Raw genomic sequence first — 13,382 nt, 5'->3', positions numbered from 1 at the left:
GCGCCATTGCTGCAAAAGAGGTAGCAAACGGATTGACAGTTTCAATCCATTTTTTAGTGAAGTTTGGAATAGCACACATCTCAGCAGTCCAGATTGCCCCCCCCATAACAAATGAATGATTTGCTGTTTGATAGCTTGTTTTAATCTTTTTTTTTTTTTTTTTTTTTTTTTTTTTGATGTCTCAAGATGGCAAGAAAGCTGCCTTCTGCTAAGAAGCAATTGCAGGCCATCCCAGGGAGTGGTGAGGAAGGGGACGACACTAGTAGTCTGTATAAGCTACTCTACAGTATAACCTTTGGAGCTGGACACTTCAATCAGCCCCTACAAGGGAGAGAAATTACAATGCAAGACTGAGATATTGCTGGAAAATGTTCCTCTCCACACATTCTCACTCCCTCTGAACTCTTAGCTTTGGAGATAATTGGGAATTTTTGACTTTTCACTCTGAAAAATTTTCTACCCAAAGCTTTCAGGTTTGGAGATAATGGTTAAACTGTCTGAGAAAAACATCAAAGACATTAGGAAAACAAGCATTTTCCATGGGGGGGGGGGAGGTTAAGAGAAGAAAATCTCAGTTTTCCGTCCAAGAAAGTTTTAAAGGGAAACGTCCAAGCTTTCAAACACACTACCAAATGGCTTATGTGGAGAGAAATGATATGAAGGATTTAAAAAAAGAAAAATATTTTTTTCTTGAGGGGAATCCCAGCCAGTTTATAAAATCACCTGCCCACTTCTCTGTGTGCCCATTGCATCAGGGAGAGCAATGCTGACAGAGGCTTATTTTCTTCCTCTCTGCTTCCCTTTTGCTGAGGCAAGTTTGGCAGGACGGTCCCGACACGAGGAGGCATGCAAGAGGAGCCGGCAGCCTGCTGCTGCGGAGGGGTACGACCTGAGATAACACGGAGCACCACCGGAGTGCAAGGAGCAGCAAAGCGCTGTCCTCAGCTCCACAGCCAGATCTGCAGGGCGTCACCAGCGAGAGTCTCCTCGTGCCCTTTGCCAGCTGCAGGCGGCACTTCCAGCTCGTGTGCAACGGGCATAGCAGCCGGCAACGCCAGCCTTGCAGCCGCCACGACTCACGGCACCCCCCTCCCCAACACACGCGCTTCGCTGTAGGATGCGCCCCGCCAGCTCTGTCCACACCAGCAGCTCTGTGAGCACAGGGAGCACGAGATGAACTGCTGAGTATCACTAGGGTTTTAATGTGGTGTGAATGCCATTTCTGAGCTGAGTGATGGCAAGAAAGCGGCCTTCTGCCAGGAGGCAATTGTAGGAGGACGACGTTAAAGCAAAGCAGCCACTTGGCAGGCATGGATGCGCGTCAGACTGCCCGGCCCAGGGTGGCTGAGATTCCACAGAAATTAATGCACCAGCCCCAACCAATATAAAAATTACCCAATTCAAATCATTTATAGAACAGCTTTTGAAAATGCCACTGCTGAGCCCTGCAGGCAGGCAGAGGAGAACTGGCAGCGAGGCAAGCAGCTGGTTTCCTCCGACAGCAGCTCCAGCCAATGTCTTTGCTCTGCAGTCCCTCACTCTCAGACCAGCTGTCCCAGCTGCTTTGCTCTCATCTACAGGCTGCCTCAAACCCAAACTCTTGGGCCTCAACTAAACCCTGAATTTAAAATAGACTCTGGGCAGCCTGTGCTGCTGAGAGACTCTGTCCAGACCTCCCTCCGCTTCCCAGGCACCACTGAGGGAAGTCATAGGTGGCCTGGTTCTGTCTCCCGGCCATTTGCACAAAAGGAAAGCCAGGCTTGCAACAAGAGACGCAAGGAAAGGGGCCAGAGCACATCCAAACAAACCACCATGCGCCTTATCTCTCCAGCAAACCTTGAATTGAGAGATACGCCTGATATATGCATAGCAGTTCTCACAGCAAGGACGCGCATGTGTTTGCCTGGCACTGACCCCTCTCCTTGCCTGGAACTCAGAGCACGGCGAGTAACAGGTCAATGCCACCAGATGGGAGAGGGGCCAACGCCACAAGGAATGTTGGAGCAGAGATCATCACACTTGATCCCAAGGGGAGTCAGGAGCGCGAGGGGGGGCAGCTGTCCTGTGTTTAAAGCAGGAGCAGCCTCCCTGGGGCTGGGAGCAAATAGGGCCCCATACTGGGTGCTGGGAGCCTGTTTAAAGGTCTTTGAAATGGAGGGCAAAGGAGCAAAGCAAGGCCTCCTTCTCCCTCCTGTGCCTCTGCCTAGCAGCCAGCCTAGAGGTAAAATGCAGCCTTTCCCAAGCAAGCCTTTGCTCATTTAGCCCAGGGCCCAAACAGAGAGCCTTGTAAGCCCCCCAACCTCAATAAACCAAAAAGAAAAAAAAATGAAACCAATCAAACAAAAAGCCTTGTGCCTTGAAAAAGCCCCTCAAAGCCTTGCTTTGGAGGTCAGCACATGATTCAAGGGCAAGACAGGAACAATTGAAGTGAATCCTAAACTCTGCTTCACAGAAATTTGGCAGGAGCCAGATGTTCACCAGGGCACGCACACACCCTTGCCCACCAGCATGTCACATTCCACCCTCGATGCAGCGGCTGCGCCTATGCGCCCGGCGACATCTCGGCGCACACTAGAAGGAAGTGGTTTTCTACCCTGCAATACATTGCTCAATCTCTTGTGCACTACCAAGGACAATCCCCCCCTCCTCACTCGGCTGAGGGACTCTCGCCCAAATGTCCACAACAGGCTGCAAGGTGCCATTAACTCCACCCCATCCCCGAGACCTGTACAAGAAATAATCAGCTTGAAAACAGCACTTCTCTGATCCATCGAGAAATTACTCAACAGCGTTGCAGCCTCCGGAGCTGGAAGCACACTCCGGCTTCCTGGATACCAGACTCAGCTCTGCTGGCCACCATCCGCGTTTCAGTCCTTCTATGGGCATGTTCAGCAGACACGTAGGCATAATCAGCACACGGCAGCCTTGCAGCGGTTCCTTCAGACGCAGGACGCTCTGTACAAACAGCTCTAACCAGAAGAGCTCTTCTACTAACCTTGTGGTTTCCAAGAGACCCTGGAGGGAAGGTTTAAAAATTACTGTATTAGCCTACTCTGAAGGCACATGAAAATCCTGGTTTAATCAGGAAGTTATTAATATATACATTTATGTAGTTTTAGTGATGCTGTGGTTCCGGGTTTGTGAATCAATGAATTCACTACCAGCTGAATCAGCATTTGATAAAAAAATCCATGTGCTCAGCAGTGCAACTCCCAAATGAAAAACACCCAGAGGGGAGTGAGGGGCTTTGAGGAAGCAGCGTCTTGATGTCAGCTGTGACACAGCGGAAGGCTAGCTCCATCTCCCAGCGCAGAAGTGGCTCTGGCATTAGCTGGAGCAAGCAGGGCTGGTCCACACTCTCCTCCAGGTCAGTGCCAGGGCAGATGGTCTGGGCACAAGAGGGCGTAGAAAGGGAGAAAGGATTCCAGGTTGGCCTCCAAGGATAAGGGAAGGTAGACAAAACACATACCTACGACAAAGAGGTGCTCTTGTTTAGGCAGAGCTGCACAAGCTTTGCTGCTGCCAAGAGGTAGCCAGACAAGCCTGTGCTGTTGCTGAGGCTGAAGCCTGGGGAGCTTTAATTAGAGTGGCAGACACACAGACCCAGGCATAACTAGGGCTGTTAGAGCCATGCTTTCCTTCTTAAGTAGCAAAAAATGGACTGTCCTTGACCTTCTCCTGAGCCCATCCCCTCAACCAGCACAAATATTCCTATAGCTAGATAGACAGCTTACATACATAAGATTAAAATCACTGAACAAAATTCCCATTCCCATCATCCCCTTGAAAATCCATTAATCACCCTTTCCTGTTACAGGACAAGTTGCTAAGACAAGCAGGTAGGACACCGTGCACTCAGGACAGCCAAGCTGACATAGCCCAGCCTAGCATGGGCAGACACAGAGGCTGCCCAGGATGGCGCGCTGAGTCCGAGCCTCCAGACATGGGGCGTGCATCCATCTGTGCTGGTCTCCAACACTGACTGATCACAGCTGGAGAGAAGGTTTCATAGAATCATAGAATCAGTTAGGTTGGAAGGGACCTTTGGAGATCATCTAGTCCAACCTCCCCGCTCAGCAGGGTCACCTAGAGCAAGTTAGACAGGGTTGCATCCAGGCGGGCCTTGAAGATCTCCAGAGAAGGAGACTCTACAACCTACCTGGGCAACCTCTTCCAGGGCTCCATCACTCTCACAGTGAAGAAATTCCCCCTCACGTTCAAGCGGAACTTCCTGTGCTTCAGTTTCTGCCCAGTGCCTCTTGTCCTGTCACACGGGGCAACTGAAAAGAGTTTGGCCCCGTCCCCTTGACACCCTCCCTGCAGGTACTTGTACACATTGATAAGATCCCCCCTCAGTCTTCTCTTCGCCAGGCTGAAGAGGCCCAGCTCTCGCAGTCTTTCCTCATAGGGCAGGTGCTCCAGCCCTCTGATCATCCTTGTAGCCCTACACTGGACTCTCCCCAGTAGCTCCATGTCTCTCTCGTATTGGGGAGCCCAGAACTGGACACAGTACTCGAGATGAGGCCTCACCAGGGCTGAGTAGAGGGGCAGGATCACCTCCCTCAACCTGCTGGCAACACTCTTCCCAATGCACCCCAGGAGATCATTGGCTTTCTTGGCTACAAGGGCACATTGCTGGCTCATAGTCAATCTGCCACCAGCACTCCCAGGTCCTTCTCTGCAGAGCTGCTCTCCAGCAGGTCAGCCCCCAGCTTGTACTGGTGCCTAGGGTTATCTATGGTTCCCTAGGTGCAGGACTCTGCACTTGCCCTTGTTGAACCTCAGGAGGTTCCTCTTCGCCCAACTCTCCAGCCTGTCCAGGTCTCTCTGAATGGCAGCACAGCCCTCAGGTGTGTCAGCCACTCCTCGCAGCTTGGTATCATCAGCAAACTTGCTGAGGAGGCACTCTGTCCCCTTATCCAGGTCACTGATGAAAAAGTTGAACAGGATGGGACCCAGTACTGAGCCCGGGGGGACTCCACTAGCCACAGGCCTCCAACTAGACTCCACGCCACTGATGACGACGCCCTGAGCTCTGCCTTTCAGCCAGTTCTCAATCCATCTCACTGTCCACTCACCTAACCCGCACTTCCTGAGCTTATCTAGGAGGATGTTATGGGAGACAATGTCAGAAGCCTTGCTGAAGTCAAGGAACACAACGTCCACTGTTCTCCCCTCATCTACCCAGCCAGTCGTTCCATCACAGAAGGCTATCAGATTGCTTAAGCTGGATTTCCCCTTGGTGAATCCATGCTGATTGTTCCTGATCACCTTCTTTTCTTCCACATGCCTGGAGATGACATCGAGAATGAGCTGTTCCATCACTTTTCCAGGGATGGAGGTGTGGCTGACCGGCGTATAGTTGACTGGGTCCTCCTTCTTGCCCATTTTGAAGACTGGAGTGACACTGGCTTTCTTCCAGTCCTCAGGCACCTCTCCAGTTCTCCAGGACCTTTCAAAGATGATGGAGAGTGGCCTGGCAACAAATCTGCCAGCTCCCTCAGTACCCGTGGGTGCATCCCATCTGGGCCAGTGGATTTTTGGATGTCTAGCCTGCCCAGGTCTCTAATCCTATCCTCCTCAACCAAAGGAAAGTCTTCCCTTCTCCAGACTTTCTCCCTCATGTCCAGGCTGCAGGATTCATGAGGGCTGCCCTTAGCAGTGAAGACTGAAGCAAAGAAGGCGTTCAGTAATTCTGCCTTCTCTGTATCGCTTGTCACCAGGGCCCCATTCAGTAGCGGCCCACATTTTCCCGAGTCCTCCTCTTGCTGCTGATGTATTTGAAGAAGCCCTTCCTGTTGTCCTTAACATCCCTTGCTAGACTCAATTCCAGCTGGGCCTTAGCCTTCCTCGCAGCATCTCTACAGACTCTTGACTGCATTCCTATAATTTTCCCAAGTAGCTTGTCCCCTCCTCCACATTTTGCATACTTTCTTCTTCTGTCTGAATTTGGCCAGGAGCTCCTTGCTCACCCATGTTTGAAACATTGTGCCTCAGTTCCTACATCTGTCAGACAAGTCTACAATTTGCTTGCTCTGACCTTTCTCTAAATGCTTATCAGCCTCCAAAGAGGCTACCAAAAAAAGAGACAAATCTTCAGCAGTAAAAGCAAGAGGACAATAAAGCCGTCATCAGAGATGAGCTAATGCCACAGCAAGGAAACAGATGAATTCACAACACGGCTTCTGACAGCAGCTACCCCAGCACCTGCTGATGTAGCTGCTGCCTGGCGAGGCGAAGGCCACATGAAGTTACAGTGCCCTCGCCATGTCCTTCATTCACAGCAGCAGATGCTTCTCCTTCAGCCAGTCAAGGATGCTTTGAAGATGGATGGACACTGCCTGTGCACCCCCCGTGGGGTACAGACAGCCTTCACTGCAGCAAGACTGGGATATTCCACAGCCTCTGACCCTCCCTCAATCTTGATGGAGGAGCAACCCTGGCTTGTATTTCTTCAAAAGATCGCAATTGGAGGCAATAGACTTGTAATTTTCCAACAAGCTCTGCTCACCAGAAAGTTGTACTGATAGGATTAAAACCTACTCGGAGCAAGTGCATTTTAGTCCTTTCCAGAAGCTTCCAATATGTCTTTTTTTTCCAGTCTCACCCCTATTCTTACCTTGACACCTCTCTCTTTCTTTCCTCCTCTTTTCATCCTGTTCTCTGTCCTGACAGTCCCTGTTAAAATTACTAGAGCTTAACCTGTCACTTGGCATTAGATGTTCATTTAAGCATTATATGGTACTAGACACTTGCATCCTTGTCCACAACACATTTAAACAAGAGCTGTAGATCCCTGCAAGACAAAAGCCAGACTCTCTCTAAGACTCGAAGCCCTGAGGATGAGATTCTTTTTCTTACAAACAAGCTGATTTTCCTGCAACGGAAGAGACATTGCTAAATGTCACATGGTGCCAGCCTGCACGAAGGTATGCAGCAGTTCCGAGGTGTCGCCTGTCACAGGTGCGTTCCACTGTTCTCTGCCAGTTGTTAAGTGTTCTGGTTAAACACTGGCATCAGGCGTTCAGATTGTGTGCACAAGGATCAAGTTATGTGCAGCTGAGAAAGTAGCACTCAAGAGAGTGGCCACACTGACTGCATGGGGCAAACAAGCTACATTGCAGTTATTCTCGGTTTTCCCCTTGGAAGATGTTCTGCCTTTGTAGATGCTCAAGCAGTTGCCATGCAACAATCTATGACCAGCATACCTTACCTTGTACACTGCATTATCCAGCTTTGCCAGGAGCTGGAAAACAACAGAGGCAGCTATTTAATGACAGAGAGCAACTGCAGTATGAGATCCTGGAGACTGAATTCAGCCTCCCACTCTGAAGCCAGGTAGCATGTACAAATAACAGCAAAAACAGGAGAAACTGGGAAACAAAGCTTCTTTGGTGTCTCAGACTACTCTTGTCATTCCCACAGCCCAAAATGGACTTCAAGAGGATAATGTTATCAAAAGTTAAAGGGTACTCTGCTTACAAGATGAGAGTAAAATTTCACCTAGAATACTTTTCTAAATTGTCACAGCAGTATCCTATACTAGTTAACCTGAACTGATAAGCTTGGCTTCGGTGCGTGTTTACATCCTATTATTGTTCAGCACAGAAAAAGGAAGCAGCCAAAAGACTAGATCCAGCTTATCTGCTCACGGGGGATCTAACACCAGGTCACTGCAGAAATTCCTGTGTTTCCCTCCTGGCACATTTATCTGAGGAAGCGAGCAATAAGGTTGTCATCCAGCTAGAGCAACACCTACAGGACTTCATAAAACAAATCAAAACTTGGGGAGCAATCCCTTGTAATTCCCAATCTTGGAAAGTGAAAACAAGAGAAGGAAAACAGCAATCAGGAGGAGAGGAGATACTCTCACTTCTCATCGCTGCACTGCACTCTGAGCAATGGGATTAAATATTCTGTGCCAAAACCATCAGTCCATCAGGCAGATTTATCTCAAAGAGATGTGACTCCACAGAGTTACTTTGGCTCTTCTTTATATTAGAGGTCCTAGTAAGTAGCACTGCTTAACAAAGCCACATTTCAGACCCTAGCAAAGTGCAGCATCGCAGGTCCCAGCTCTCCCGAGTGCTTTTTATCCACTGGTTTGCCCCTGTCCCCCAGACAAAAGTATCTCGATCCCCAGCACTTACAGTTGTAGCCTGGATTAGGCTTGAAGTGCATCACAGACAGAACAGTAAATCCAGCTGAAGCTATCCACACAAAGTGCAGGTTAAACACAAACTTTTAATCTGCAAATGACCAAATATCTTCCAAGAAATTAGAGGAATCAGGGTTTGTCTTTTTTCTTTTTTTTTTTTTTTTTTTTTTCTTTTTTAACTGCAAAGAAGCAGCCTTCAGCCATTAATATTTTGCACTTCCACTCCTTCAAAGATAGATTGAATATAGCTATATCCAACTATTTTGGGGGAATTACTAAGCATCTTAAGTATTTACGGACACAGGCAAAGGAACGCAATGAAACCTAGGACACTAGTGCAGAACTGTAATCCACCTGCATGTACACAGTCTTCAAAGAGCCCAGAAATGTAAGCACAAGCTGGAAAATGTCCATCTGGAAACAAGTGTGGAGTACCATTTGCAAGAGCAACCTCTTCAGACTAACCTTCACTTGGAGGTGGCAGTACAGCAGAATGAAGTGTACATGTAGTTCATCCTGTGGTCTTCAGCATTTGGGGATGCTGGAAAGTGAGTCTTCCTCATTCTTTCCTACAGAAAATGAAGCCATTCCAAGCCTGACAGAGACTACAAATCCTCTCTTGATCCACACTTTAGAGACAAGGTAAATTTAATGTAATTAGACATGTAAATGCCTAAAGAAACATGTAATTTCTGAAATATGAACATTTACATGTCTCTAAAGAAACATGAATTTGTCTATAAGCATATACAAACATTTACAAGTTTCTCTCCTGGCAGCAGATTTCTGAGCACTCGTAGGTTTTGACAGAAAACTCTGCTTTATTGCAGTGCAGCAAGCGTGAGGCACAGGTGGTGCAACAAGCCCCTCTCCGCATCCACGCGGGAAGCAAATGGGAATGAAGATCACGATTCATTAATCCTCGTCTCCAGAGAGTGGAAATGTGGGAGCAGCCACGCTCTTCCTCCACTGGACCCGGTCCCGAGTCCTCAGGAAAGGCAGGTGCAGAGACAGCCAGGGCAAAGCAGCAGAGGCCAAAACCCCAGCGCGCAGCCGGCGCTCGGAGACCCCCTCCAGCAGGACCCAGGTGGGCGTCACAGCCCGGCCCCCCCTCGCCGCTGGGCTCCCGCTAGGCGCAGCCAGGTGCCCTGGGAGCACGCTGGCAGCAGGGCCAGAGCCCGTCTCCCCCCTCGGCCGCCTGCTCAGCAGGGGCATGTCTAATTCAGAAACCACACTGAAGACATTTAATTTGGAAATGCAGCGCTGAACTCAGCGAAAGCCTTAAGCAATCATCCAGACACTTTCTGTTGAATTTCTCTAAACTTTATTGGCACTGTAGGAAGAACACGGTATGGATTTTAACAACTCCTCCAAATAGGGGGGGAAAAAAACTTTAATATTGAGGCTCTTTGCAGATAATCACATGGACCCAAGAAATACCCCACAAGAAACTGATGCTTTATTAAAAGCTAGGAAAGAGATTGGTCACAAAACAAAGGGAAAAAAAACCCTTAACATAATTTACAGGAACCAAGGGGAAGGAAAAAAAAAAACAAAAAAAAAAAAAAGCACGCCCACGTGCGCACACGCGCGCACACACACACACACACACACAAGTCAGGTAAACATTTTATAAGGTAATTCCGTCCCCCCAACCCCAAGAGGAGTATTTATCCAATCGATCTGGAACAAGGAGAGGAAGGAAAACTCACTGTATTCTAAAAAATAAAAAAAGAACCTGTCTAGAAATCTCACTGTAATACTGAAAGCTTCTTACATTAGTTTTCTTGCAAAATATCATCTCTTTACAATACAGTATACATTTCCAAGAGATGGGGGACCATAAAAGTATCCTCCCTCCCATGACTAATATTTTCTAATTGTGCATAGCTAGAAATATTGAAATCAAATATCATTAGATACCACTGTAAGATAATACTGGTTAAGAGGAGGGCAGGGCTGAAACAACTACACAAGGAGTTAGGTGGACTCACTGGCACAAGTTGTTCTATTCCTATATTGGACCAGTTGGAATTAGAACAATAAAAAAAAGAAAAAAAACTCTATAAACAGAAGTCATGCCAACATTGTAATACATGAGTTCAGCAGTATTGTGACACCCATCAAAGCAGAAAGAGGTTTACTGGTTTATTATTTAAACACATTCCAGGCACCGTATATCTTATTAGGAAATTGTTAAAATGCAATAAGGGCTTCCCCCTCCCCCCACACCCAGATGCACCAGTAGTTGCCAGGGACAGAGCAGAAGTGCCGAGAACCAGCTTTAAAGCACCAGAACAGAAGTGTAATGGTTGTTTGTTCCCCAATAATGAGACTCTTGTAGAGCCAGTGCCAATAACCCTTCAGTAAAGAAATACGCAAATCAGTCCTGACAAGTTTAACTGCAATCTTTCATTGGCGACATTCAAAGCAGTGGAGCATGTGTTTTTGGCCAGCCAAAGGCTTCCCAGGTCCACTTGCCAAAGACACACTGCATCTAAGGGAGAGAAGGGGGCTCCCACGTGACTTTGCTGGACATGTAGAAGGAGCACAAAGTGATCCTCCTAGCAGAGGTTTGGTTGGTTGGCATTGTGTGGATCTCTTGTATTGCTCCAGAAAAAACAAGACAAAAACACCAAAAAAAAAAAAAAAAAAAAAAAAAAAAAAGACAACTAGCACTGGTGAGGTTATTGCTAGCAGCCCAGGGAATTCTTGGGGAAATACTGCAGTTTATTAACACTGGCATGAACATTTCTTTTTGGCACACTCCCCTTTACCTTTCTCATAGTGTAGGGAGCTGAAAGTTCTAGCATATTCAGATGTTTTCCTCCTATCACCACTAACAGTGGTACCAGAGACAAGCGAGGCAGCCACAAAACTGAGAAAGTTGTGAGATTCAGGATCATGCTAGGCAAGAAATTAAACTATAGGCTAGCCTGATGACTTCCTATAGGTACAAGCTAATTCAAGGAGGGCAAAGCAAAGGAGAACTCCATTTTAGATGGAATCCCTTTGTAAGAGGCCTCTTCTAAAGTTGAAGATTTCCTTCTATGAAGGATCAAGGCAAACTCCAATTCAGCCCTGAGCATACATGGCTGTTCCTTCCTCAGAAATGGAAGGAAAGGAATCCTGGTAGCCACTACACAGACAGGAACAGATAGCTTGGAATACAAGATGTCAAGGACACTGGTAATTGTTAAAACCAGTTTTCAGGTCAAGTCTCCTCACCACCACTAGGGTCTATTTCTAACAGAGCCCTCTGTTCTCAAAGCTGCAAAGAGGCAACACATCCTTCTAGGGAAGGAAAAACATCTGAGTCAGGGAGCTAGCAGAATGCTAGGGAGGATTAAGGCACCAGCTGGATAAATGCTTCATGACCCTCTCCCCTTGAATGCTGCCGGAAGCTAGGAAGACAAATTCAAACTTGTACATGACCCAGATACAAAAGTAATTTTTGGTCCCCAGCTGCTCATCACTTTTTATGATTATGTCTAGTTTAAGTAAAGACATCTGAGCTACAGTAGATCTGTACACAGTCATAAGGCACCAATAGCTATCTGTTAAAAAGGCCTCTTCTAGACATATGAAATCCCATTCCACAACTAGGAGTATACTGTTTTACAGCAAGGGAAAAACATAGCTACAACAGGTTTTAGCTCTTTGCATTTCTGCCTATCCCTCTAGGTTTTCATTGGTGACCCCAAAATGGGAGGCAATGTTCTTTAGCTATTTCTGCTCCACTGGTTACATTCAAGTCAGACAAGTGACAGTAAACAAAGCAATTTACCCAGAGGAAAATACTTCTTCTGGAAAACAAGGAAGTTGATGGTCCAAAACACTTCGGTGGAAATATTCAAAAGGCCTCCACATGATTAGGAAATTCAAAATTTCATCATTAAAAAAGAAAAGCTAATGCCAGTAGGGTCATACAAGACATTATTAACACCACTGTTTATCTATTTTGTCTGCATCAGTTTTAAGGTCAAAAGCTTTGGTCTTTTAGAAGAAAGTCTGTATTATATCACCAACTCTTATTCCCTACCTCCAGCCTCCCCTTCTCAACTACATGAGTCAGACCCTGTATAAAGTCAAAAATTTAGACCCTGGCCATTAAGCTTCATATTGAAGTTTGTGCAAGTTAGTAGGAAGGCACGGTGTCAAACTGTTGCAGTTTACTCAAAGTAATTCAAAGTATCTGGTGGCCTCTTTACCCAGTAGGAGAGCAGCAACACAGCTGTTTTGACAAACAATACAAAACTAAATGCAGTGAGATTTTACTCAAAGCCAAGCTATTTCAAATTTGCCCCAGTATGAGCTTACTTTCCCCGGCCACCCCCAGGAAGATGTAGATGTTGGTTTTTCCTCTGTTGCTGAACTGCAGCACTTGCCCAATACTCTATAAATAAGACCATGGTCACTCTTCTGTAGTGGTTCCAGCGCAGCATGATTACCAGTGAGTGATGGGAGAGGATGGGAAAGAGGGGAGAAGAGCGCAGGGCAGCAGGTACAGGGGAGAGTTTACATGGACTCGAACTCATCAATGCGCTGCTTGGTATTGCCCTGCCGAATCTGACGGAGGGTCTTGTACTTGTCTCGGCCCAGCCGCATGTTCTCAGCATGGATCATGTCATTGGCTGTCTTCTTGGTTTCATCCCGAGCATTTGCCAGCTCTGAGGAAAGAGCCTTTGGAGGAGGGGAAACAGACAGGAAGGGGTAAGCATATGCCATACTCGCAGGGAGAGACCTTCTTGTCCAGCTCTCCTAAAGATTCAATACTCATGGAAATAGGAAATTTCACTTACATATGTTAATATCTTTCCCTAACATTTGAAGGGAGAAAGCATCAGGTACTCCTATCTTGTTTATCTTTGTCTAACACAAGAAAAAAAAATGGTCAAGTCCACCCACCTCAGAGGAGGAGTGGGAAAGTCTGGTGGAGGGATCGCTAAAGACAACAAGATCATCTTGCCAAAATAGAGCATTTACTAGCCTTCTACAACTAAAATTCACTGTGGAAGACAGAAGACAATTCTGTCAATCTGCCTGTGCAAAATCACCACAGCATGAGACAGAATAAGCAAAAATTGTTGCAGTCAGGCAGGTAGTAGGCAGCACAACAAGATGACTGGGAAGAGTCAACAGCAGAATATTGGCAATCCTTACAACAAGGAGGGGCAGCATCGTTCCCCCCATGCTGTGAGGGGGCAGCTATCGGGCTACTCTC

General features: G+C 47.1%; 1 protein-coding gene across 1 annotated transcript in view; it reads right to left on the bottom strand.

The window, feature by feature from the left end:
- Nucleotides 1–9,459: 9,459 nt before the first annotated feature.
- Nucleotides 9,460–13,382, bottom strand: part of MSN (moesin) — a 57,042-nt gene continuing 53,119 nt past the window's right edge. The window contains exon 13 of the mRNA XM_062584385.1: nt 9,460–12,841. Within this exon, the coding sequence (XP_062440369.1) occupies nt 12,677–12,841 (165 nt within the window). The 3' untranslated portion in view covers nt 9,460–12,676. The remainder of the gene's footprint in view (nt 12,842–13,382) is intronic.

This window comes from Rhea pennata, chromosome 11 (genome assembly GCF_028389875.1).
Source record: "Rhea pennata isolate bPtePen1 chromosome 11, bPtePen1.pri, whole genome shotgun sequence".
In the NCBI taxonomy this organism is placed as follows: Eukaryota; Metazoa; Chordata; class Aves; order Rheiformes; family Rheidae; genus Rhea; species Rhea pennata.
The sequence above is the reverse complement of the archived record's forward strand: the minus strand, read 5'-3'. Positions and strand labels throughout refer to the sequence as shown.